Source organism: Lutra lutra, chromosome 17 (assembly GCF_902655055.1).
Source record: "Lutra lutra chromosome 17, mLutLut1.2, whole genome shotgun sequence".
In the NCBI taxonomy this organism is placed as follows: domain Eukaryota; kingdom Metazoa; phylum Chordata; class Mammalia; order Carnivora; family Mustelidae; genus Lutra; species Lutra lutra.
In genome coordinates, this window is record NC_062294.1 from 6,628,385 (window position 1) to 6,655,974 (window position 27,590).

General features: G+C 55.8%; 2 protein-coding genes across 2 annotated transcripts in view; one reads left to right on the forward strand and one right to left on the reverse strand.

Moving 5' to 3' along the window:
- CMIP (c-Maf inducing protein) overlaps nucleotides 1-21,013 on the reverse strand; it is a 226,339-nt gene extending 205,326 nt beyond the window's left edge. The window contains exon 1 of the mRNA XM_047712345.1: nucleotides 20,296-21,013. Within this exon, the coding sequence (XP_047568301.1) occupies nucleotides 20,296-20,595 (300 nt within the window). The 5' untranslated portion in view covers nucleotides 20,596-21,013. The remainder of the gene's footprint in view (nucleotides 1-20,295) is intronic.
- On the forward strand, nucleotides 20,836-25,722 carry LOC125089541 (myosin heavy chain IB-like). The gene is made up of 3 exons (XM_047711807.1): nucleotides 20,836-21,465; nucleotides 21,911-21,983; nucleotides 23,856-25,722. Exons 1-3 carry the CDS (start codon nucleotides 20,836-20,838, stop codon nucleotides 23,984-23,986), a joined length of 834 nt encoding a protein of 277 aa, XP_047567763.1. The 3' UTR covers nucleotides 23,987-25,722.
- Nucleotides 25,723-27,590: the final 1,868 nt, after the last annotated feature.

Sequence of the window (27,590 nt, forward strand, 5' to 3'; positions counted from 1 at the left end):
CGGCATCATCAAGCCCTCTGCCTGACAAACCGGAAATGTGCTCAATTTAAAAACCTGCTCTGTGCCCAAGAAGACCCCTGTCCCGGGCGCTTCAAAGGGCGGCTGGAGGGTTTTTCTCTTTGTTCGTTTTCCTGCACGTTCTGGTCATCCCAGTCATCCAACCAGAAGGCTCTGGCCCCAGTGAGACTCAGGAAGAGGGAAGAGCCTGGCTCTGCCACAGAACTTCTGGAACCATCTGCAGAAACTCGCCTTTGCCTTTCCCAAACTTGGTGAAGGAACAAGGGCCTCTTTCAGAGCTGGGCCCTTTTGTTCCTGTTCCCAGGGAGGAGACAACCTCATGCAGGGAGGGACTACTGAACACTCGTTCCGTCAGCCAAAGCGTCCCGGGAGGCGATGCTGTGCCGAGTCCACAACGCTCAGGGCCTTCCTATCCCCCTTCCGGCTCTGCCGTCAACTGGACGGTGAGGGTCTGGTGGTTTTCAAACCACAGAGCCAGCAGCCTCCCTGCCCAGTGACCGCCTGGTCACAACGACAAGGGCAGTGAGCCTTGAGAACTGAGCTCGGACCTGCCAGGCACTGTGCTAAGTTCTTCAGGAGCACATCACCACCGAGCATCAGCGTAACCCTAGAGGCAGATGCTGCTAGCTTTTTTTTTCTTTTTTATTTTTTTTTTAATTTGAGAGAGACAAACAGCACGCAAGAGGGAGCACGAACGGGGTGTGGGGCAGAGGGAGAAGCAGACTCCCGGCTGAGCAAGGAGCCCCACTGAGGGCTCAACCCCAGGACTCCACCCGGGCGCCCCCATTAGCTTTCTTTATACACACAGGGAAACTGAGGCTCACCATGCTTAAGGTCATCACCAAGGTCATCGCTAGCAAGTGGCAGAGCTGGGAGTCAAACCCAGTAACTGCACATACATACATGCCTGGCGGCCAATCACCTAAGAAACAGATAACTGAATTAATTTTTTAAAAAAGAGATGAAGGGAACAGAAGGGAAAAGGAAAGAAAAACATGTACTTTCTTTGTCACTTTGTCACACTTAGTAGCATCTGAAATTAGCGTGTGCTTCCGTGCAGTGTCCCCCTCTGGAATGTCAGATCCTTGTGGGAGGTCTGCTTTGGTCACCCCTCCCCCGCAGCCAAGTGCCCAGCACACAGGAGACCCTGAGCAAACTTCTGAGCATCAGCCCTCCTGCCGGGACAAAACTGGGGTGTGGACCCCGCTTCACAGGGACAGCCTCTGCCTCTCCCACACATGTGAGCGAGGACTCAGAAGAGGGACAGCTCGCTGTACCGAGACTGCTCTGCCCAAAGGGCCCGCTACGAACCGCGGGGAGAGGGACCAACCCAAGAGGACCCCGGGCCACTCATCCACCTCAAGCCTCGAGTGGACTCCCTTGTTCATCTCACTCATTCATTCTTCCACTCATTTCTTCAGTCCCTCATTTGACAAATATTTCCTGAGGGCTAACCCGCCGCCAGGCACTGTGCTGGGCGGCCCTCCCGGACCCAGACTGCACCCCTGAGGGACACTTCCTGGAGGTGGCAACCTCTACTTGGGCTGCAAAGACTGAGTGGCGCCTCCTCCCTCCGTCCCAGTGCCTTACACAAAGGTTTCTGTATTTCGAAGTGAAGATCCAACCCCCCACCCCGCTACCAAAGACAGTGTGTGCAGCACCATCCCGCATGGACAGAAAAAAATGCAAACCCAAGTGGCCATCCTACAAAAACGTTACAGGCCAGCATTCTGGGTAAATTTTATTTTCCACGTGGACTTGCATTAATTTTTCTACACTGAACCCGAGTTCTCTGCATAGTGGGGGAGGGAGACGAGCATCTATGAAGGAGTGCTGTCTGTTCCTGGCTCTGTACCCAAAGAACCAAAAGCAGGAAACCCAACAACTGCTGGCCGCTGCACACATGGCTGCCATTACCACGGGGCCAAGCGTCCAACACCAGAGGAAAGGATAAACAAAAGGAGGGCACCCCCCCACAACGGAATAGTACTCAGCCATAAAAAGGAAGGGAACTTTGATATATGCTACAACATGGGTGGACCCTGACACCATTATGCTGAGTGACATAAGCCAGACCCACAAGGCCAAGGGTTGTAGGATTACACTTACATGAGGGACCTAGAATAGGCAAGTTCATCTGGACAGAAGGTAGAAGAGAGGCTGTCAGGGAGGGGTGGGGGGCTAGGATTTAATACTGAGCTTATGCTGGAGAGGGTGACAAGTTTTGGGTACAGGCAGTGATGATGGTAACACAACACCGCGAATGGATTTAATGCCACTGAACTGGGCACCTACGAAGGGTTAATGTGGTAAATGCCAAAAATATCTTTCACCCCAATTTGAAAAAACAAAATGCAGAACCTCAAATATCTAGATAAATAAGAAGGCGGTAGCACACGGGAGACAAAGCGAGAGAACCAGAAAGTGTACTCAGGGAGGGATGTGACCGGGCAGCGTCTGTCCCCTGGCCTGGGTCTGCCCAATCGTAAAAACGAGAGCGCTGGCCTAGATGATGTGGCGAGGCCCCGCCGGACCAGACGCGGATTTGGTGACCTGCTCATTCACTTCCTGACACAGAGTGCATTTGAGAAAGATGCTGGCAGGTGAGTGCCTCCAGGTCGTGAAGGCAGCTCCCGAGGTGCACCTCCGGCAGGTAAACGGGCAGCGAACACCTGTTCGGAACACCGCAGGCTCAGCCCAGCCACCTCTCCCGTTATGTCTCAGTTATGTCTCCCACGTCCAAGTCGCCCACCCCTTGGAGCCTCAGTTTTCTTCTCTATCAAGTAGAGAGAATGATGAGAAAGTTACTTTCTCTGCACTCCCCCTTCCTGTTCAAACAGCCAGGCCTGCCCTGCAATGTTGCACGGGGAGGGAGACGGAGCACGAACTTCACCCCAGAGCTGGCAGCCGGGAGAGGGCCACCCTGGCCAGCGACCAGGACAACCGGGCCAACCTTGGCTGCACCTGAGCTCAGTAGGGAGGCCACAGAGCTGGAGAAGCAGAGCTCTCTCTGGGCCTTCCCTTGTTGGCCAACCAAGGCCTACTCACCCTTCCTTAAGCCGAATCTTCAAAGAGTGGGACATAAAGAACACCCAGGAAGTCCCTGGAGGTCACAGGAGAAGCGTGGGGCTTAGGGAAAAGCACAAGGGCTCAGGTCAGCCTGACCAAGGTGTGAATCACCACTCTGAGCCCTACAGCTGTGAGACCCTCGAGGCCAGGGGCTGTCCCCAGCCCTGAAACACAGGCACAACCCACCCCAGGGGACAGCTGCAGGATGAGACAGACGCACAAGCGCCCAGCACACAGTAGGTGCTCAAGAAGTAACAGATTTCATTATTTTGCCGGGCCTACCCCATGACAACCGGTACCCAGCTGGACAGAGAACAAGCTCGGATCTCCCTCCAGAATGTTCAGGGAAGGGAGAGGCCTCCAGACACACAGCACACTTTTAAAAAAGAATTTGAGAGTCATAAAAACCACACCGCATCCCTCTGCACTGCGAAATGCGGTGGGAGTGATGAAGCAAACAAAAGGGAAAGTTCAACTCCTTCTCTTGGCTTAGGAACATGCAAATGCAAAATTCGGTGGCAAAGCTATCAGCCCAGCAGAACTCCATGGCTACATCTGAAACGGCCCCATGGAACCCTCTCTCTCAAGTCACTTAAACTGTGTTTCACTCCAGAATGGGCTTAAGACGGGTGCCCAGCTCACGTCGGAAGACGTGAGGACAATGCAGGAACTCATTTATTGGGGTCTTTTTCGAGGATACCCACCAAGGAAGACAAAGATGCCGGTCAGCCTCCTGCCGCCCCCCGAGAGCCGCGTCCTGGACCTCACAAGGGGACTCGGCTCCCTTCAGCTCAGTTTGCCAAGCAACCTGCATAATTCACTCAAAAAAAAAAAAAAAAAAAAAAAAAAAACCAGCCCTTCCCAGCACAGCGGATCCACACTTCTGAGTCAAGTTCAAGGCGATCAAACACAAAATCCACCATGGCCTACTTGGACACTGTCCGGGCCTAATTTTTTATGCTTACTACATTTTAAGCCTTGACCACCCAGGGGCTGGTGACCACTCTGTCCCTTAGCTTTACAGGTCAGAGAGGTGAGGCGGCCCAAGGTCACTCTGTGTGCCAAGAGGGACTGAGCACTGAGCCCCACATGCGACACCGGCGGAGCCGCCCTGTGCCGACCACAGCGTGGCTTCGGTGATGCGCTCTGCCTTATCGAAGCGCGAAGCGCTGTTCTAAATCTGAAAACAAACATTTTAGGGGCAAGAAGTACCAACCTTGAAACTCCAGACTGGGATAAAAGAAAAAAATATTTCACCAGAACCAAGAAGACTAAACACAGCGCTACAAGCATAGAGAATGCTGCGTGGACAGATCCACTTCCCCAGCCAAAGGAACAGAGCCCCGAATAAAAATCTTGATCTTTCATACTTAATGGAAGGGGTTTTTTTTTAATCATTTACTTGTTTATTTCTGTACAAAGTTCCATTTCCTGCTAGCAAAGTGTTGCAGACCCCGAGACTGGTTTATAACCTGGGGGGTCCAGGAAGGACTCCCCAAGATTTCCTGTGTTGCAGATGCTAAATCCCACAAGCCTGTTATCTTATCATTTCACCAGCAGGAGGGTCCACGGCTTTCATCAAATTTTCAAAAGGAGTGTGTTGCTCAGAAAAGTCCAAGACCCAGTGTCCTGGCACATTCATTCAGCCGGGAAGATTCTGTCATTTTTGATGGCCTGTAAGTGACAAACAGACCTCCTGACCGTCCACTCCAGGCTGAGGATGGAAACGAGACCAAGAATGAAAGAAAAAATACATCATTTTCCGAACAAGTCATGCAGAGCACAAACAGGCCAAAATTTAAGTGGACGTGACAGGAGTCGTTAAAAATTAATAATAACAACACAATTTCGTGGGCCTCCAGGCAGGAAAAAGGAAGAAAAGTGGCATAACTTGAGACAGGCCTCATCTTGGTGAAGCAGCTGAGCTCCCCGGGCTGGAGGAGTGTTCGCACAGCGCATGACCACGCGACAGGCCGGCAGTAGCACCTGACACACACTAGGTCCTCAAGTGGGATCTTCGGGATGCTGAAGGAACACCCCAAGCCACTTACTTCTCACAACCTTGGGATGCAGGGATTATAATTTCCAGTTTCACAAACCAGGCTCCAAGAAGTCACATGACTTACTTGAAGTTACAACCAGAAAGAGGCAGAACTGGGATTTGGACCCAGCTCCATACACTGCTGTGTGAAACCCAGGTCCTTCCCCCTACACCATGCCTTGTTTAGATGTGAGACTTTTAACCCAAAGTCATCTTTCAACAGAGTCATCGCTACAATCCTGGTGGCTCCCCTCAGGGTCACTTAATGTCCCTGGGTCTCAGGCTCCTAATCGGTACAGTGAGAGACAGACTGCAGGCCAACAGCGATTGATTAGTAGTGGCTGTCTCCAGGCTCACTAGCAAGAATCAATTAGCCAGGATTGATTAGCAATGTCTACCAGGGGACAGGGACTTAGGAGTGGCAGCATGTGTGTCATATATTTGCCATCCCAGACCTAGATGGCCTGCAGGTTCTCTCTGCCTGATTCTAATTATAAAAATTTAAAAGGGGGGATGGAAAAGGAAAAAAGAGATTAACATTTTCCAACACTGCCCATGGCTGAATTCAGCAAAGCCTAAACGGCCGACCAGCCAGTTGTGCATGCTCTGTGCACACAGCCCTGCCACATGGGAGGAAGTGGAAGACATCAGATCTGCTGCCTGCACACCCAGTGAGACACCCCATCCAAGCCAGAAGCAGCCCAAGTGTGGCTTCTGTCAGGTTTGGCCAGGGCTGTACAACGCCTCGTCGGTCCATAAGCAAACCAACCTCGCACACTACTCCACTGGGCTTCGTGCCCCGGCCTAACCTCTCACCCAGCCAGAGCCTTGGTCAAACACCTTCCCCTCACTCAGCCTCAGTTTCCTGACCCTGGAGAGTCTTCACAGGGTTGTCATAATGATTCAACACCACAGTACATCGAAGTTAACACAACAAGTCCAAAGTAACTGGGCAGCTAAAGGGCCACTGGGAGCATCGTCACCATTCTGCGAAGGCAACACTACTTTCAGAAAAGAATCTACACCCAGGAAATTAAATTCATTTTCCCATGTCTAGAGAATCACCCATTTGGTTACTGTGAGCTCTAAAAGGGAAGAATTCTGAAAACTACTCCATCCTCTTGAAGCTCCTGGTGTATGAGCTGGGGCCCTGGGAAGAAACAGATGACAGACACAAAATGGTGTAATTTGGAGAAACGGTTAACAAAAGGATGACATACCAAGGTGTGGGCAGAGCACAGGGAAGGCACAAGAGATGGTTTTTCTCCCCAGGGTGACTAACTGTCCCCTTCTGCCTGGAGTGCAGGCTTTCCCGGGACACAAGTGCAAACACAAGTTTCCTGGGACAGTCCCAGGCAAGCCAGGCCAGGCAACCACCCCATTTCCACCACAGGCCTGAGGGGGGGCGGGGGGGGAGACAGGAGCTGTGATGGAGGGACCCTGCCTACCCACAGCAACTTTAAAGAGGCGACAGCCTCCATCTCCTCCAGGGTCCCACTGACCAAACCCCCCTCCCCCGGAAGCCAGAGGGCATGGAGGCCCACTGATGAAGGCCACGTGGCCAGATCCTGGGCACAGAGAAAAGTGAACAGGACGGGAGTGTTATCCTGGGATGGCCAAGGGACCAGGACCCACCTCTCAGGTGTCTCCACCTGAGGTCCATGGGGATCCAGAGTTCCCAGTCCTCATCCAACAGGAAGGACAGGAACCTTCTCCCCCTCTGGGAGGGGAGCGTTGGGGTAGAGCAACCAGACTCAAGCGCCATGAGGCCAACACATACACATTTAATGCTCCTCATTCAAAGGTGGGCTTCAAGGAAGCAGCCTCCTCCCTTGGCTGCAGGGTCACCAATGACAGTGTAAATAAGGCCAAGGAGACACAGCAGGTGACCACAGAAGAAAGTGTTGTCATGAAGGCGGGGTGTGGGGGGTGCCATCAGACACACACACAGGTGCACCTCCCAGGAGGGCCGAGAATGGTCGCCCAGTGGCACACTCGCACCAGATGCCACTCTGCAGGCCCCAAGCATGTGTCAGGGGCAATATCGTTGAGAAAACAAAAGCGACTTTCAATTCTGTTTTTAAATCATATTTTCCAAGATCAAAATCTTATTTCCCAAGCACTGCTGCTGAAAGCTAAAACCAATAATACCTCAATCCTCCCAGCCTCCCAGCTGCAGATCAGGAGCCTGGCAGCCAGGGCTGGGGCCTGGGCTGAGGGTCCACTCCCGATTCTGGTGCCTGAGGTCACAAGACAAGGTCAGGAGCAAGCCCTGAGGTTCTCCCGGACGGCTCCAAGGTCACAAGCCAGGGACAGGGTTTCCAAGAAAACCTGAGGTGCTTGTCTGTCCCTTCACAGCCCGTGATGCTCGGGCCCCCAGCTACCCTCCAGCGCAGCCGCACTCAGCCAAAGGCCTGGACTGATAGTAGGTGTCCTGGATGAAGAGGACGCTGCCTTGGAGAAGGGAGAGTTGAGCAGGAAGCAGGAATGCAGGCCGGGGGAAGCACTTGCGACACCCGTACTCTTCTAAGCCCTGCCCCCGCCCCCGAGACGATCTCCGTGACCCTTCAGACAGCCTGGGAGCTTGGCTGTCGCCCCCACCTGACAGATGCAGAACCAGAACCAGAACCACCACTGGTCCCGTGGCCCAACATCAAGGGTCTGAGTCCCAACAACACTGGCCAGTGCTCGTAGCCACGACAATGAGGGTCCTTGCTTGGGAAGGGCTGACCTGGGGGGCAGGGTCTTTAGCGCCCCCCATTGCCACCATCGGTTTCACAGTGTGGGGGGGACAGGCTGCGTGCTGCCCCGCAACCCTCCACACAGACTCCTTCAGCAGCTGCCCTGAACACTGACAAGGGCCTGCTGGGGCCGGATGGGGGCTGAGATCCAGCCAGGGCTCAGCTCTCTGGGTCCAGAGGGGGCCCTGCTTACCACTGGGGCATCAGAAGAGCTCTCAGACTGCTGCTCCTTGAAACACTGTCTACCCTATGTCCCTCACTCCTGCGGCGCACCTGCCGGCCCGACCCACGGATACTCCAGAAGCATCTTTCTGCATCTCTCCTGGCAGTGTGGTTCAGCTCCAAGAGGCAGAGGGACCCAACGCCTGGCCTTGGGAGGGAGGGGAAGGTACTTCAGTCAAGCAGATGAAGGCCTTCTTAGAAGAGCCCCGCAGCCAGGTAGCCTACCACCAGCCCACTCCCCCTCCTCTCCACAACCCTCCCCACACCCAAAAACACTTCACTCCACACAGGTTGTTTCATTTTCCTCACACCAAAACTTTCGAATGCTAATTTTTCTTTCTTTTATTGGCATGACGCAATTCTCCTTTCAACACGGCCATCTCTGAAGTCCTGAGTCATCAAGGCAGCACAGCAGGGGGGCGATCCAGGGATCATAGGTGTGGGGAGCCCGGCGGATGCTCTGGCCAGCAGGATTTCCTTCCAGGGGCCTCGCCGGAGAGCCCCGCCACTTGGCCCAGTGCCAGGCCAGACACAGGCATCGGTACTCGGCCCTGCAGCCCCCACAAAGCTCTTCCTTACCCTCCATGCCCCAGGTAACCGGGGCAGGAGCACAAGCCACAGCCAGAGCCCACTCAGGGCAGGCGGGACAGTAAATGAGCTACCTGGGTCTCAACCGGTAATGGGGCCCCCAGGGGCCATGTCTTCAGGCGTTCGAGGCCATCACAACAATGGGGAGTCTCTAGTGGGCTGAGGCCAGAGACGCTCTCCATCCTCAATGCCAAGGACAGCCTCCACCTCTAAGAATGGTTTGGGCCCTGATATCAATGGGGGACAAAGCTGAAACACTCTGAGATAATGGACTAATGGCTTCGTGTTTAGGAATCAGACCTAATCCCTGCTTGCTGTGCAAAGGACCCCATGGGTGTCCTACATCCTCATCTAGGAAAAGCACAGAGTGCTACACCCCCAAAGGTTCATATGCATGGCTTTGGAGAGGCTGGGATTCTGGGAGAAATTTTGGCTTCTTTACTTGATAAGCTCATGGTCCCCGTGTGATGATCTTTGTTGCTTCCATCAGCCAGCAGGGAAGGCTGACAGGCACGGAGGCAACTGGCATCCAGCTGGGGAAGGGGTGCACCGCACCCTGAGGGAAAGGGAACCTCCACGGCAACTGGGGGGTCAGGGAGGCCTCCAGGGGCTGGAGGTGCCAGAGCTCTGGGGTGCCGGGTAGTTGGGCTGGATGGCGGGCAGGGCAGAGCCAGGCATGCTCCCAGTGGACCCAGGACTTCAGGTTCGCCGTAGGCAGGTCACCACAGCTGGCTCCCGTGGGCAGCTCCTCCAGGCCAGGCCGTCTCAGGCAAGGAAAGCGAGGCTCCACGGGGCTGAGTCCACTCTCCCGAGATTGACACGGGGCAGGTGAGAAGCCAACGTCTGCCACGGCTCTCCCCAAGACAGGCCTGCGGGTGGCTGCACCCCCCAGGCCGAAACACTCCACTCCATCCACAAGCTCCTCCGCCCCACTTCTGTAAGGCCCTCCTCCCAGCGTGGGGCTCAGCCTGGCCACTGGGGGTCTTACTGACCCTCGGCTCTTCAGCACTGCCCACAGGACACGTGCGGTTACACTGTGGCACCAGATGGCCTGGGTTCAAATCCCAGCTCCAACCATTACTAGCCAGTTGAGCAGTGAGCTCATCTCTCTGGGCCTCACTCTACTCATCTGTCGAATGGGGGAATTAGCAGCAGCACCTCACAGGGGCTCCCACGCACAGAAGCACTGGGCAAGTCCTGACTGTCGCCATCACGGGCTGCTGCTGGTGAGTCCCCACTGCCCTGCAAGGACGCATCGTGGCACACGGGGAAGGTCTTTGGCTCTGGATGCAGGTCACCGGGTCCCAGATGTATAACCTGAAACTCACAGGGCCTCAGTTTCTACCTGTAAACTAGAACCCCAGGGGCCGGTGTGAGCATCAGTGCACAGACACATCCAAGGCACTCAGTGTGTAGGAGGAAACGATTGGTACTGTCCCGATCCACCAGACACCACGGCTGACCCCACTGGGATCCCCAAGCCTAGCAGCCGGAAGAAAACTGGTGAAGTCCAAGCGCTTTCGTTTTCCCCACTCCCAAAGCAAGCCTCGGTCACAGGGCCATGACACATGAACCAACCAGAGCAACAGATGGATCTCAGGCAAGTCACTGTTCCCCTCTCCGCCAGGGCAGCCCAGCCCCCCAGCTCACCCACCGGCCGGAGACCCCACTGCAGACCCGAAGCAAACTGCCACTCCTACCCTGGGCCTCAGCATGATAGTGATACCTTCGCAAGAGCCCCAGGGCCAGGCTGAGCCTTCTCACCAGGCCTCTAGGAAGGAAGGTACCAGAAGGGGAGCCTTGAAAGCTAGAGCTGACAAGGGAAGTTTCAGGTCCAGGGCTTAGAAAGCACCAGAAGCCTCTGATGGAAGCCGGTGAGGAGCTCAGGGCTGGCCGGCTGAGCCCAGCAGCCTCACGGCCAAAGCAACACACCAGGGACCCTCAGGCCTGTTCCCATCCCTGGGGCTGGCCACGCACACCACGTGCCACACGGGTCCAAGGCACACACCGTCCATTTGCATTGGCAGCCCTGGAGGGGAAAGCTGCATAGGTGTGAGGGGCCTATCCTGCGGGGGGCCAGACACACAGGGTCCCAGGGGTGGAGAGCAGAGGTCTGAGCACATCTCTCCCCTCTCCCCTTCCAATAAGGAGGGACCCGCCAACTACATGCTCGCAGCAACCTCACTCTTCACTCACTCAGCCAGCCAGCCAGCCAAAGATGTCTGCTGCAAGGCCGGGCCTCAGTGTCCCCACCTGTAAAGTGGGCAGAGAAGCAGTAAGTCATTGGGCTGTCACAGGGATCACCAATGGAACCACCCAGCACAGCACCTGGCAGAAGGAGCACTCACAAGGGGTTGTCGCCATGGTCACTGTCGTGACAGACGCCTGGCCCTGGTGACTCAGATCCCTGCACTCCTGAAGCCTCCACTTCGGGGGGATCCCAGGCTCCCAGGTGGTGTCCCGTCTCTGCACTGCGACCAGGGCCCTCTTGGCCGGACCATGCCCTGGTGAATCCGGCACCCACCTCGCCCCCCCCCGGGGGGGCCCACTCTGGCAAGTGATCCCGCCTCCACCTTCACGCACGCACTCTGGAGGCGCAGCGCTGGGAGCACTCCCTCGTGAACGCAGCTCCCGGGAAACTCCCTCTGCACACACGGTATCCAGTACTCGACTCGCAGACTTAGTGCCTGGTACGCACTCTACAAATACTTGGCATTCACTTCCCAACACCAGTTCCCTGAACTCACTTGACAAATTCACGAAGGAATGTCTGCCAAACACCAGCAGACAGGAAACTGATGAGCCCACTGACTCGCAGCTAAGATGTTTCTGCAAGAGGCCGAAATAATTCTGATACCCGTCGGATGTGCACGTACCCATGGACACGCGCACCCACGCATGGGGGCAGGCCTGCCCCTGCCTCTCCGCTCACCCTCCACACACACAGTAGGTAGACAACCCATGTCCCTGCGGTCACGAACGCGTCGCTCCGTTCCCTGCAATACATTTTCTCAGCCTACTTTACTCTCCACCAGAGAGAAGACTGTGAACCCCCTGACCTGCCACTGAGCTCAAACCCAGGAGCTAGAAGGCTCATGGTGTTTGAACTTCCCTTCCAGAGCATGTCCTCGAAGACATCCAGACCTCTGCGGTGTCCCAGAAATGCTGGTGGGACTCCTCACCATTCTACGGCCTCCTTTCCCCAGGGCCCTGTGCTCAGGAGTTGTCCTATCACAGAGACATGACCAATAGACCGGCCAGACCTACCTGCGGCTCAGCTCGGTGCTCTCTCCCTCTCCCACCTCCCGCTCAGTGAGGCCTAGGAGGGAGGAGAGGGGCAGCCAGTAACACAACAGGCAGGAGCCCGGCGCCCATATAACCCAGCTCCAGCAGGGCAGAATCCGCCACTGGACGGAGCAGAGCACGAAGTAAGCCACGTTGTGTGAAGTCACGCAGATCTGGGGGCTAGCGGTCACCGCAGTTAGCCCACCCCCACTGATGCCCAGCCCCGCCCACACGGATGGATCCATGGCCCCTCTGAGCCTCACACGAGCCTCTGCTGGTGATCACATGCACCTGGTCTGGACAGTGAGCCAAATGGGGGTGGGGGGACAGGGAGGCCAGGCCTGGGTTTCTCCAGATTGTGTACTCCTCTCTGCAGCTTTTCCAGGCCTTTAAGAGCTTGGGACTGGTTCAAGACACCCAGGAAAGGACTACTAGTTCCACTGTTATCTTCCCTCTCCTGATGACCCCACCTGAGCCGGAGCCAACCAGCCCAGCCCCAGGAAAACATCCACCACCCTCCACCTGAGTACCATATAGCTACCTACCCAGGTACTGGAGAATCTAGCTCTTCTGCTTTCCTCTAAAGTGAGTTTACTTAGCCTAATCTGCTTATATCCCTTTCTCGATCATATCATTTCTGATAACAGCTTGAAGGCAGGAGGGCCAATGAAAAAAAAGGCAGAAGGCACTGGAAGGTTCTAGAAGGCACTGGAAGGTGCTGGGGGGTAGGAGTCCTGGGTGTGAATCCCAGTCCCGCTGCTGAGTCATTTGTAAGGGTCTCTGAGCAACATACTTCCCCTCACCACTTCCCCTCCCCACCCCAGCAAAATGCTAGAGGCAAATTCAAAAATTAGTGTTCTAGGTCCTAGGACCCTTATAACTCAGGATGGACAAATGCAGCTGGTTTTTAAGTTTCGATGGGCTTTGTAATTTTTTTTAAAGATTTTATTTATTTATTTATCAGAGAGAGAGAGCGAGCGAGAGAGAGAGCACAAGCAGGCAGAGAGGCAGAGAGAGAAGTAGGCTCCCCACTGAGCAAGGAGCCCGATTCGGGACTCGATCCCACAACCCTGGGATCATGACCTGAGCCGAAGGCAGCAGCTTAACCACTGAGGAACCCAGGTGCCCCTGGGCTTTGTAATTTAAGAGTCTCTTACAGCACCGCTCCAAAAGCAATTCACTTCTATTGAGAGGAAGCCTGCTAAATAAAACACACACACACCCCAGAAGCTCTGGAATAAAACAAGTTCAATGGGGCTGGGAGCTCCCTGTATGCCCAACGACTTGCACATTCTGGGTGTTCATAAATATTTTTCAATAGATGATAACAGCTCCTAAAAGCCAGGGGTAATAACAATTGTACAGCAATTACTAAATGCCAGTCCAAAGGGGAGCCCAGCTAGCTCAGTCGGTAGAGCATGAGACTCTTAAATGCCAGTCCAGCCACTTTACCAGGTGATTTCTAAGTACAATCCAACCTCAGGGCCTTTGCACTTGCCATTCTCTCTGCCGGGAATGTTCTCACCCCCTTCCCTGACTGCCACATGCAAAACAGCAAGGTCGCCAGTCTCCAAGCTCCAGACACCCCACCTACCTGCCTGTTTTGTTTTCCTTGGGACCCCTGTCACAGCCAGGCAGATTTTACATCTCCCTGCTTAGTGGTTTATTATCTTCACCCACCCCACCAACAGGCAGGCTATGGGGGCAGGGTGCTGTATTCTTCGAGGTGCCTAGAGCAGTGATATTTATCTATTGAATAAATGCATGAATGAACTGCCATGCCTTACCTCACTTAACCTCACGGACATCAGTGCCAGAAGGAAATCCTCAGAGTCCAAATTTTACAGGTAAAATACAGACTGTTAGGTGACGTGCCCAAGGTCACCCAGCAATTGGAAGTTGCGAGGCAAGGATTCAGGCTCACCGGTCTGACCACTCCACTGGGTCTGGCTGTTCTCCTCCAGTCACCTCACCACACAGCCCAACACGAAGGCACCTGCACGAGGCAGGTGTAAGGAAAGGGCTACTGAACACGGGTACCAATTCCTGCACCAGAAACCTTTCCTCTGAGATCTCCTTTGCCTCGGGACACAGGGACAGCACACACAGGCACGCGCGAGTGCACACACGCGGCTCATCACCCTTTGGTTATGGCTCTGCTGATGTCAGCAAAGCTTCCAATGTGCACTGCCTCCCTCGGCGCCCCGCTGAACTCACTGGGCGCTTTGTCATCAGAGCCAGGAGTGGGGAAGAGACATTCTCACTTCCTCCCTTTCTCTACCCCAGGGCTGGGCGGCCTGGCTCCCATCCTGGGGAAGCAGGAAGTCTGGGGACAAAAACCATGCTCTCAGGTGGAGCAGGAAACAGCCAGCCCCGGCCACACAGACTCCTGTCCTCCGGGCACAGGTCAGCGTGACTGCTCAGAGCCCCCGGCTCACCTGTGCTGAGCTCCTGGGGGGGGCCAGGTGGGCGGACTCCCCAAGGGGGCTCCACAGCTGGTGACATGAAGCCAGGTGGAAGCATGACTGCGGGTGGCCACCACGACTGGTGACATGAAGCCAAATGGAAGCATGACTGCGGGTGGCCATGACCCCAGGCAACACTGCCCATCCCCCTCTGGGGGAAAGTCTGCTCTTCCTTGCAAAGCATTCTGGGACTAAGTATTTGAACACCCCCCCAAAGAAGCAAAAAACATTCAAATTATCCAACCAGGAACAACTCCACTGAAGAAAAATGGAAAGTGTCTTGTTTCAAACAGCAAAAGAGCGGGTCTAACCTAAATGTCCCGCCACAGGAGACGGTCCAGCAGCATCACATTGCCACCACAGAGCACCGTGACAAAGAGGAAGGCGGCCGTGTGCGCACAGATCTGGAATCATCTCCAAAATACACTGTCCAGTGACCAATCATGCCCAGAACGGCATGTAAATGGCCGGAACGGGCGGCAAGGATACAGAAGAAATGGGTAACGGGACTGCCTACAAGCAGGAGAACTAGGGGCCACGGGGGCATGAAAGCAGTATTTTTCCCGGGTATGTCTTGTTGTACCATCTGAATTTTTTTGATGTGGGTATTATTGTTGCAATTTTTTAAAAAAAGAGCTTTGTGGGATGTTTAGTTTAAAGAAACTAGACTGTGCTCCCAAGGAGTCTGTCTTAACCTGCTTAACCTAACTTTCCCAAAGCACTGCTCATCACAGGAGACTTTGCTCTGGAGACTGCCCACTTTCAAACAGTAACAGTCCTTGCTACTTGCGCAGAATTTCAAGAAGCTCTCTCGGGGCAATTAAGAAAACGCACATTGGGATGCTGGCCCCTGCTCGTAGTCCTACCCACCCGGTAGGACTTGGAACTATCTCCAAACCTTACAGCAACCCTACAAATGAAGTAGGATTATGCCCCCCTCCAGATGGAAAAAGAAAAAAAGCAAGGCCCACCAAGGGAAAGCCATGTGCTAAGAGTCACACAACCAGGGAAATCATAACCTTAGAATTCAGACCCAGTACCATGTGATAGCAAAGCCCAGGCCAGCTCTGCCCCATAGTGGGGACGCCCTAAACTGTATCACATTCCCTCACTTAATCTCACTTAATCCTTTAATCGAAGGCATAATTCAACCACCTCAAATGTCTATTCCACCAAAACACCAAGAGGGTGCCCTCCACATGGGCCCAGCCCGGCTGGCCCGGAGAAGAGGGAGGCCACTCTGATTACCCAAGGCTGGCAGTAAGGAACCCTGAGACAGCTTCTGTTCTCAGGACAACACGGCTCACCAGACACAGTACCCCAGAAACGCCCGCTCTCGGTGTCAGGCGAGTCGGCAGGTGCAGGAGCAAGAGGGGCCAAGCAGAAGCCACTTGTGGGCCATGGAGCCCAAGCCAGTAGCACATGCCCGTCTCCGTCGCCAGTCTGGCAGCAAAGCCCAGACGCATGCCACATGCCACCACCTGGACTGGCACGATTCTGCCTGCAGTCAGAAAGAGCACCTCGACTGTACTAGGCAAATGGCAGCATCAAACTCACACCCTCCTTGAAGTGCATTTATTTATTTGTTACAACCTGGGAGGGGAAGAACACATTTGCTGTTTATGGAGAATTTAGATTCTTTTCTCCTCTTCTGTCTCTGGCCCCCGCCCTACCACCCCTCCAATCAGACATGTTACCCTGGAAACAAACTTGATAGACCCAAAATCTTAATGACAAATGGTACTGAAGGAAACAAAAAATTATTTGTGTTTACTCGCTGCCGCAGAAAACATCCAATAAACGAAAGGCGGGAAGGATGGACAGACAGGAGCTGGGTAAGCGACAAAGTGGAAAAAAACAAACACGCGTGCACACACACATGCAGACACATCCCCGTGGGGCCCGTGACTACCCAGGAGGACACAGGCTTTCATTCTCAGGCGGAAACCACGCCGTGGGGCTGAGCTCCCCACTCGGCACTGGACACCCAGCAGGTGCTGAGTTAACAAAATCCAAGTTCAGAAGATTGCTGCCCCCGCAGCCCGCCCAAGAGAACTCCTAATTAAAGAGACCGACAAGGATTAAGGGGACTTCTCTTTTCTTTACCATGATAAAAAGCCCAGAAGAAACATTGCCATCAGAGGAGCAGAGTGGAGAAAATTTAAACGCAAGTCACTGAGGAATTCAGGCTTGAAAATAAAGAAGGCCACGGCCACCTGTGCTCCCACCCCTGTGCTGTTTGGTCGAGGAATCGGATCGGACCCACCACCCTGAGACGCCATGTGCTGCATGTGATAAAATAAGGTGAAAGGAAAGGTAGGCAGCTTAGTTGTGCTTCTTCAGCGCGGAGAAACAAAGCACACAGACAAAAGCCCTCTTCCAGCGGACAAACATGTCTAGCAGGTGATCAAATTCAACCCACACATGAGAACAGCAAAATGGATTCTGGTCGTGTGGACCCGGCTGCTTCTGCAGAACTCCTGGCCCTTGGCTCCAACCCACACTACAGTCGGCAGCCACGAAAAGCCCAAGGGGGCCAGGGGAATGACAAGTCTGGATGCAAAAGGGGAATGAGGCACCACGTCTAGGCCACAGTCTGGGCAGGACTGCAGGTGCGGTCCTGTGTACGCCAGGGAGGGGGCGGACTCGTCCCAATCACCCCTCACACGTCAGCCAGGTCACTGTCGCCTTTGTGTTTCCTTCTTTGTTTATGAGCACTGGGGATCCAAAGTCTCCAGCACAGAGTGCCTTGGGCCCAGCGCTGTCACAGGCCACGTCGGGCACACGGCTGGCTCTTCGAGGATTTAATCAGTAACTGGCCCAGGAGACTGGCACCTGGGCAAGCTCCAACCCAACCCCACAGAAGGCAAAGTTTATGGCCAGGCCAGGAGGCGAGCCCCCAGGGCCTCAGGCTAAGCCCATCTCCCCAGCGGGGAATCAACTGAGGTCCACCTGCGGGGTGGGCCCAGCCGGAGTAGCCTACTGGGGTGGGGGGGTGCTGGGAGCCTCCATATGTGTCCACCCTAGCCCGATGCAGCTGTGGTCCTGGAAGCCTTTATCTCTGACAACAATCCAGTTAATTGGATCAGTGTAGACAGACTCCAAAGATGGTTTGGGCAGGAGCGTATTTGGTTTGTTTATCGGTTTGAATCCAGATCAATCACTCTGAGTCTTGTTCCTGAAGCCCACGCAATTAACCAGATAATTACCAGACAGTTCTGAGTTGGGCTGTGCCGATGGCTTGATACACGGATGATGGACATTTCATGAAAGGATTTGACCTGCTCCGGAAACATACCTGATCATACCTTGAGGCTGGGCCGGGGGACTCTGCAAAGCCACGGGGCTGCACAGGGCTTTTGCGGTAGTGAACGACACTGAAATTCACCTTTGTTTCATTTGGGGTTAATATTTCTCAATAGCGTGCTTGGGCCACACTATAAAATGCAGACAGATTACATAATGCCCAGGCCTCAGGGAAACCCCTCCAGGGGTTCCTTTGCTTCCCCAGGGCCTGGACACCAACCAGGTGTCTCATGATGGGACAAGGTCCCTGGTACAGTTCCAGTCCTACCTCTGCCCTGGAGGCCACTGCCACAGCCAGGAGTGCCCTCAGCAGCCCCCTCCACACTCACAGGCCCTGGCACAGAGAGCCCCGCAACCCACTGGAGCCCACCAGGGCAAAATTCAAGGCCACCCCCTGCCCACAGGGCCCAGTGGCCACAGGCGGAGGAAGGGGGGACTGGCCAGTCCATCGGACACTTGCTCATAGTTCCTACTTTCACATTTCCAACCCCGCCGCAGCAGGGTTCTACTGAGACAAATCTTGTTCTACGGATGGCCTTCACCCCCGGTCCTGAAAATCACAGCTCCTCACCAGAGAGGGCCAAGCTACGTAGGTGCCACCCAATTCAGAAGGTGGTGCTGGGGCCTCTGGCTGCTGGAGAAACCAGTGCCCAGCCTCAGTCTTTGCTTCTTTCCTCTCCTAGATAACTCTTGAGCAATCAGTCACTGGGGGGAAGGGGGCCTGGAGCCTCCAAAGCTGGCTTCCCCCCCAGACCATGGCCAGCAGCCCCAGAGCACGCACTCCCGGCTTCTCCCATGGAGGGCCACTGTGCCTCTCAACCACTTCCTCTCCCCTCCCAACTCCCCTTCATTTTGAGGGGTGGGAGGAAAACAAAAACACTCCCCGGAAGCAGGGGGAAATTCGGAAGCCGGGTTGGGGGGCTCCTGATCCCAGGCAGGGAACTATTAAGGGCACTGGTTCCTGCCTGAACCTGAAACACTGCGTGCTGGTGAATTCTCTGAGGTTCTCTCTCCATGGAATGAGAAGCCAAATAAATGCCCAGGCCTGTGGCTTTGGACGGGTTTAAGAACATGCATGAGCCTGAACCCGGGACCGGACCGCCTCACGGCAACCAGCGATCCTCCCTGAGGAAGAAGTCTTTGCAGATACTGCACCAACCTGCCCACAGGAAAGAAAAAAAAAATAGGTGTTCTAAGCACGTCGGACCCGAAATTCAGAATAAGAGTCCTCGAGTGTTTCAGTGGTCTGGGGAGGAAGGAGTGGTTTCGAGGAGTAGGGCTGCTTCTGCTAACTTTCCCCCCCCTCCCCATTCCTTGGAGCACGTGTCACGGCCTGTGACACACTGCCAAGGGAACATGGATGCCGGGGAAATGTCTACACACGCTACATGTTTGTGACATGCCATGGAAGCGACACCCTGTTTCCTGGCTGGGTTTTCTTGGCACAGGTGTGCCGCCTCCAGCCCCCACCTCCCCCGGCCCCAACAACCGTGCTTAGTAAACACGATCACGATCACCGCCACCCCAGGGGGAGTGTGTATTCTGGGGAAGACCTGCCACCTCTCCACAGAGAGGACGGGATCCCCTCAGCAAGGCTCAGGCCCAAGCAGAGCTGGTGCTTTAAACTGTCCTTGTTTCAAAACACAAAGCATCCTGCTCAGCCTCCTGCCGGCCACCCCCATGCCCTACGACCCCACCACAGCTGTCTTTCCCCACTTGCAGATTTGATTTCAGAAACACATCGATGACTCCTCTCCCTCTCATCCAGCTGACCCAGTCCCGGCCATACATTTGAAACAATAACAGTAACAAAATATAACCAACCGCAGAACACACGTATACACACACTTCACAGACAATGCCAGACCGGGGCCCCCCAAGCTAGCTTCCACTCCGGAACCTGACCACCCCTAGGTGGGGAGGAAAGAGTCCGGGACCCTGGCCCCCCCCTTCCAACATCCCAGCGTGCGAATGAGATTTTTCAGAAAGGGAAGCACCCAGTTTTGCCTACCAGCCTGAGCAGGAAAAAGACAGTGAAGCACAGAAAGAACTGGCTTCTGGAAATTCTTTGGGTTTTGGGGTTTCGAGGTTGTTAGGTTTTCTTTCTTTATGGGGGGGGCTCGTTTCGTTTTCCCCTCCAGCGCAGATCCAGATGGGCCGCGGGCTTTCAGAAAGGGAACCCCCACCACCCTCGGGGCCCACCCCGGGTCTACCCCCCGGTCCCATCCGTAAAAACACTAGCTAGCGCTGGGTCCGGGAGGTCCGCAGATGCCCAGGCTGGGGTGGGCCGGATCCGGTGCAGAATTCCGAGGGTCTCCCCGAGCCCGCCCGCTGGGCATAAGCCAGCCCCGAGGGCAGGCCAGGAGGGGGGCGCCGGGGTCCCCCCGCCAGCCCCCGCCCGGACCCCCGGGCCGACCCGGCACCCCCGGCGCCCCGCAGGCCCCGGGCTCCAGGTGCAGCGGCGGGCAGGGGGCGGCGGCGAGAGGGGGCGCCTCCCGGCCCCGAGGCGAGGCGCGGGGGTGCCGGCGCGCCGCCGCCGCCGCCGCGCAGAGCGACTCACCGTGGCGGACGCCAGGCTGTTGTCGGCCAGCGTTAGGTGGTGCGGCTCCCAGCGCCTCAGGAATTTCGAGGTGAGGATCTTGCTGAGAAAGGTCCGCGGGTGCCGGATGACACAGACCTGGATGTCGCCCTCCTGCAGCAGTTTGTACCTCATCCCGTTGCACAGCAGAAGGGCCCGGCGGCAGGGCACGGCGCCCATCTTCGTGCCCTCGGGGGCCGGCACGTCGCCCCCCAGCAGCGGCTTGGTCTCCTCGATCTGCCGGGGGTCGCCGCCGCCGCCCGAGCTGCTGGTCAGATCCATGGCCGGCCGGGCCGGGGCGGGGGCCGGGGGCGGGGAAAGGGGGCTGTCCCGGGCTGCCGGGGCGGCGGGGCCCCCGAGCGGCGGCCCGCACCCCCCCCACCGCCCAGGAAGGTGGGGGGGCGTGGGGCTGGGGGGGCGCCCGACAGGGGAGGGGCCGGCGGGCGGGCGGGCGGCCGGGCGGCGGGCGGCCGGCGCTCGGCGCTTCCTCGCGGCTGCGCTTCCTCCTAGCTCGTCGGCTGCATGCTGGCGGCGGCCGGAGCGGCGGGCGGCGGGCGCGGACGCGGGGCAGCGGCGGGGGCCGGGGCCGCGCGGGCGGGCGGGCGGGCGTGTCTCGGCCCCGCCGCCCGCTCGTGTGTACAGTACGTGTGTCTGGGCGGCCGTCCGCGGGCGAGTGTGCGGCGGGGGCCGCGGGGGCCGGCTCAGTTGAGAGATTGCAGAAGCCGCTCGGCGCCCGCGCGATTGGTCCCCGCGGGGTCATGTGCCCGCCCCTCTGACGTCAATGGCGGCAACGGCGGCGGCCGCCGCGGCTTCGGCCTCTCGCAGGCGGAGTCGGCCGCCGGGCGGGGACGCGAGGGGCAGAGGCGCGGCCCGACGGGAGGGGGCGGCCCCTGGGGAGGGGGCCGCGGCAGGCGAGCCCCGGCAGGCCCCGGGCCGGCCCCGCCCGGAACGTGGGGGTGGGCGGGGGCCGCGGGGGCGGGGCGCGTGACGTCACGCCGAGCCGCGCCCCCGCCGGTGCCCAGGCCGGGTGCCCAGGCCGGTGCTCCGGCGGGTGAGGAGCGCTGCGGCCCGCCGGCCCCCGCCCCAGCCGGCCGGGATCGGAACGGTCAGCGCCCTGGGACGTGCGGACGCGGGCGGCCGACGTGCACCCAGGTGCAAACCCAGGGTCCGGGTTTGGGGAGGGGGGTGGCCGGGCCAGGCTGGAGGGGCGGGGGCGGGGGGTTGGACCGCTTCACCTCTGACACCCACTGCACGGCTCAGGCTGCCCACCCGGCTGGCTAGGTGGGGCCATAGGACAGGGATGGTTCCTCGAATCAAAAATGTCCTCTCAGCTCTCCGGGTGATGAGCTCACACTGCCCTGTCTCAGCCTGCCGGGCTCTGAGAGCCCCCCGGCCTTCACAGATGTCTACGGGCCTCGGCCCCGTGTGGTCTTCAAGCGTCCGGAGGGAGGGGACAGACTCCCCGGCCCCCCTCCTGGTGCCCCTCGAGTCTGACCCCTCTAGGAACCTAGACAACAAAGTCCCTCCCCAAAGTTCCTGGGCCCCTCCCCTTGTGCCTGAGCCCCAGCCGTGCCAGCTGCTTTGCCTCTCCCCTCAGACCAGCCCATTCATCCCTGCATGGGCAGGCCCAGCACAAGACTGGGAGAGGATCATACTGGAAACACCCTTGTGTAACGAGCCACAGTGTCACCTCGGAACTCCAACTCTGAAACTAAAACGTCTTCTCTCTGCCATCAGGAGTGACACCTAAAGCCACCCAGGGAATGCTTGGCACCTCCACGGGGCATTCTCACAGCCACATGCTTCTGCCCTTAATACCATTTAAACCCCCAGATTTTTGCCTTTTTTGTTAAAGGAAGGTGCCTCTGTAGTGATTACATGAATGTGTGAGTGTGTGTTGAATTGCATGGTGAATGCTGGCACCTTGCCCACAGCATCCCTGTGCTGGAGATTATCCCCTCCCCACTCTCTCCCAAGAACAGGGAAGATGGAGGGGCTCCTGAAGGATCCTATCCCTGAGCCTGACCAGGGCCAGGAATGGGGGGTGGGAAGGGCACACAGGGCCCAGCATGTGCCCTGTGTCAGGAGATGGGCAGAGCTGTTCCCTCCTCCTGGCCCCCGGGGGAAGGCAGTTAAGTGAGAAAATGGGGAATTGGTCAACTCTCCACAATTTGCTGGCAAATTCTGTTCTTGGAATTCTGAAGTTTACAGCCTTGAGACAATCATCAAGCAAAAAAGGGTCCAGCCCACGCCCCCACCTCATGGTATAGATGTGGATTCAGAGCGTAGTTGTGACCAAAACCCTCAGGCCATCAAGGGGTGGGATTAGGCCAGCTGTTCCAACCCGTTATGGAGCTCTTCCTGTATGCTAAGTGCTGGGCGTGCATACACCTGTTCCTTCTCACAGCAACCATCATATACGTGCCATCACCATTCCCTCTGGCAGACAAGAGTACAGAGAGGCTGAGTAACTTGCCAGGCTCACTAGGGATCATCAGGCTCAGAGTCTACGACCCTAAAGCAATGTAAAGGCAATGACCATGCTGTGCTTGGGCTATAGGAATGGCAAGAGGACCGTAATCTATACTGTGGCACTGGGGTACGTGTCCTGACTCCAGGAGGCCTTCAGGAGTCAGGTAAAGGGCAGAGGTGCTCCCGGAAGGGGAATGGCACTTGCAAAGGTAGAGACATGGGAGATAGTCAGCCTGTCCAGGAAGCTGCATGCATTTGCTAAGACTTACAAAGTGCCCTGGGGTTACAGGGAAGAGGCCTAAGAGGTGAGAAGGGGCTGGGCAGGTAGTGCCCTGAAATGCAGGTCCAGGGACCAGACCTCCCTGTGAGAGCTGCATAAAGCCGCCACATGGACCACGTGTGGGAGTGACTTGTAGATATCACCTTCATAAGGTCACTTGTCACAGCATGACATGGACAAGGTTTGCAGAGGGGCAGCCTGGAGACAGGGAAGTCAGTGGGGAGGCTGCGGAGAGGACCCAGGAGGGAGATGATGGGGGCCAGCATGGAGTCGTGGAGGAGGACAGCCAGAGCAGCTGCTGTCCACCTTCGGGACATCTGTAGACCCTCCTCTCCCCATTCAAGAGGCAAACTCGAGCAGAGTGAGATTTACGAGGGTGCAGAGAATCCCTGGTTTCTTCCGGGGCCCTTCCACACATCCTCAGCACTGCTTGGTACTGTGGGTGACTGGTGAACGTTACATAGGAAAGTTAGGATTAAAAATGAGCAGCATTCAAAGTGCCAGGTACTACATGGGGCTTTCATGTTCCTTCTTCTTCCTTCCTCCCAAGGAGCCTAGAAGGCAAGAATCACTATCATCCCCATCTTAAAGTGAGGAAGTGAAGACTCAGAGATGGTCAGACAACTGTGGGAATCCAGCCAAGATATGAACCTGTAATTCCGTTTGACCTGAAATTCCACGTTGTCCCCACTCCATCTTTGCAATTTTTTCCTGCACAGGTGCTCAGGGGAAAAGTGTTGAAATCAGCTGAGGTGATCCTTAAATACTATTTCTTGGTTTTCGTTTGAAGTCAGTGACACGGAGCCCCCACGATGCTTCAAGAAGAGATCCATGAAGGCAGAATCCAGTGGTTCCTGGCCGACGGAAGAGCTAGCTCAGTGCCTGCACACAGTCAGGCCTCAACAAATGGGCAGTGACTGACCAGTTGATAGTCACACTCACCTATTCCCTGGGGCTTGGGCATGTGCAGGCAACAGGACTGGGTCCGTGCATCGGGCAGCATCGGTACTCTGTGGGTGATATGCAGAGCCCCTTGCCTCCCACTGTCCCAAGTTCCTGACCTAATAATCAAAGAGTCTAGCTGCCAGATTCCCCCGAAGCCCCTCCCTGCAAGTCCCCAACCTCCATAGGAGATGCAAGCTAGTCAAGTTTCCACGGATGGATCACAAGTTGTCCTTGATGTCACTGGATCCAGACCCTCCAAAGGACAAGCCAGGCCCCTCCTGGGCCACACGGGTGGAGAGCCCACTCACTGTGGCAAAGCACAGTGCTAGAAGCTGGGGTTGTAGTGAACGGCAGTGGACTGCCGTGCGCTCTCATCTCCACTCCCAGTGCCTGAAGTCTCCCCCTGAGCTGAGAGGGGAAGGACAGAGCTGGCTGCCCTCAAAGGAATGCCATGAAGTGGCAAAGTCCCTGCTGGGGGAGGAGAACGTGGGACTGATGGCCGGCCCCGGTAGAGGTCCCCCACACCACCCTCTTCCAGCACTCCTTCTCCCTCTGGGGGACATGCCTGGAGCTGGGTGGTCTCCCCCTTGGCATGCTTCCCAGTGGAGATCCCCACCAGCCTCTGCCCAGCCCCCATCTTGCCCCACTCCAGCACGAAACGGTGCACGAACCCAACACCCTCTACCCTCCAAGAGGGCAGGGTTCATTCCAGTTTTGCCCATCACTGTGCCCAGTGGTTTACTGGTAAATGTTTAACTGTCAGCTGACTGATAGAGCATTTGGCTTCTTCAGTGGAAATACTCACCCCATGGCCGTTTTCAGGCTCCCGAAGCGCATCACTGAACAGAAGTTGGGAAAAGAGGCAGCCCATTGTAGGGTATGTCTGCCTGCAGATACCGCGTGCCAGGATCACACCGCAAACAGTGGCTGAGGGGCCAGATTCCCCTGGTGGCCGGCAAAGCATAAAATACCATCTGGCCCTTTTACACATTTGGAGACCCCTGTAATAGACATCACCTTCAGAACAGAGATACTAATGGAAATAGAATAATTAGGAAATGATGAGTTCTGGTACCTTTTAAAAATATAATTGTACAGTGGCTAACTGAACATAATAAAAAATATATATATACACATAATTGTAGCTTTATATCATTTAAGCTTGTTCAGTGGCTGTTTGACAACCAACTGGAAAAATTTCTGAAAAACCAACAAGCAGCTCTCCTGAGCCCGTGTAGGGTCAGCTCCAGTAAGCCTGTATCTAGGGCCTGGCCCGGAGGAGAAACACAGCATTGAATGGCTGGAAATCAATGCCAATATTCAAACTGCCAGGCCACACTGCCCTGCTTCCTTCCTTCATTCTTTCTTTTGATCCCATTAAACACCTAGCTATTTGTGCCTCCAGAGGGCCAAGGACTTTGCCAAGTTCCATTAGTTCTTCTTTATCCGCAGGGGATACATTCCAAGACCCCCACACAGATAGTACCCAACTCCATATAGACTGTTTCTCCTCACACACAGATACCTATGATAAAGTTTCATTTATAAATTAGGCACAGTGTGAGATGAACAACAACGACTAATAATAAAATAGAGCAATTCTAATATACTGTGATAAAAGTTATGTGAATGTGGTCTTTCTCAAAACACCTTATTGAACAGTGCTCCTCCTCCTGGTGCTGATGTGAGACAATAAAATGACTACATGATGAGAGGAGGTAAGTGATGTAAGCACTGACGTAGCATTAGGCTACTATTGACTTTTTAAAAAGATTTTATCTGGGAGAGTGAGAGAGGGGCAGCGGGAGAGGGAGAAGCAGGCTCCCCATCGGGTAGAGAGCCAATGTGGGGCTGGATCTCAGGGCCCTGAGATCGTGACCTGAGCTGAAGGCAGACACTTAACCGACTGAGCCACGCAGGTGCCCCCGCTACTGACCTTCTGGCCATATGTCACAAGGAGGATCTTCTGTTCCTGGATGGGAGTTGACGGCGAGTAACTGACAGCACAGATAAGAGGGGCACTTCTGTGCCGCAGACCCGGCTCACACAAGATTCTGCCCTCACAGAGCTCCTAGCTGAGTGGGGGGGACCAGACACCCCTCCCTTCCAACCATCTCCCTCCCTGAAAAAGAAAAAAAGAAAAAAATCCCAGGAGGAAAACCAACTCCTTGCCCTTCCATTTCCCAGCTGTATTTTGTTGATTTACCCTAAATTGGGGTGGTAACAACCTTTTCCCAGGTCGTAGACATCAAATGAGATCATCGATGTTGGGGTCACGGCCTGGCACAAAGCAGACACTTTGAATAAACGGTAGCTATCGGACACGGCTACCGTCCGTGTAGAACCCACATTTTCCCCGGCGCTGATCCCCGACTTTCCATCCAGCCCACTTGTCCCGACCTTCCCCACCTGCTCCACGGCGGGGACACAGACACTCCCGAGACAACCTCGCTGCAGGGGTTTCCGGCCGTGGCACTGCGGGCACCTGGGGCTGGAGAGTTCTTCCTGGGGGCAGCCGTTGTGTGTGCCGGAGGGGCGCTTAGCAGCACCCCGGCCTCTACCCACAGACACCCGCAGCAGCCGTAATCCGTGACAAGCACAATGTCTCCAGGCACGGCCACCGTCCCCTGGAAGGCTTAATCACCCCTCACCGCTGGCTGAGAAGCCCTGGTTTGAAGGAAGATGTTTTCCCACTCCTCAGCCCAGACACGCTGCTCGCTGGGCATCCTGTCGGCTGCCGTCTGGGGGACGTTATATGGTCCACACTCATGCAGTGGCGTGTCCCTCCAAGACGGGCTGGAAACAACGCAGCCGGCTTTATCAGACTGTCGAGGAACACGGGGACCCATGGGAGGGAGTAAGTTGCCACCTGTTTTAAGTCGTGTTTCTGGAACCAATTTCATGGCATGCGGCGATGCCAAACACCGAAAGCAGGAGACAAGATTGTCCGTAAGTGGTCCCAATCCTGTACCTCCCCACGGCGCTCTTTCTTCGGGGGCACTCTCAGGAAGCTCTGTCTGGAAACTCTGTCTCAAACCTGCACCAGCCAGGAGAGCGCTCCCAAACCCCGCTTCTACCAGGCAAGACGCGCCAGCGAGATGGAACGCACGCTCCATCCCAACGGCATTTAATGTACTGATCAAATAATAAAATGTGACTATTCTCCTGCTACGAGGATAGGAGTCATGTTTTCATCTCGAAGTCGGTGAATAGCTTCCTCCCCTCTTCTGAGCTCATGTGAAGTCGGCTCGTTTTCTAGGCTTCTGGGTGGGGAGGGTGGGGGAGGGGTGGGAGCAGGTTTCCTCTTAGCAGCCTGTGATACTGGGTAGTTAAATGACCACGTCTCACACACACACACACACACACACACACACACACACACACACACTTCTCTCATTTCAGAGGGCAAAGCTGGGCATCTAAAGAACATGAAATGCCATCCTCTTCCCCTTCCCTTCCTCGTTTTCACCAAATAATTATGCCTGAGGTTCGTGAAAAGCATTACAGAGGATCGCGTGTTTATCTGGAAGTATTCTTTCTAACACACAATCAGCTGATTGATTGATTGAGTTACCCACAC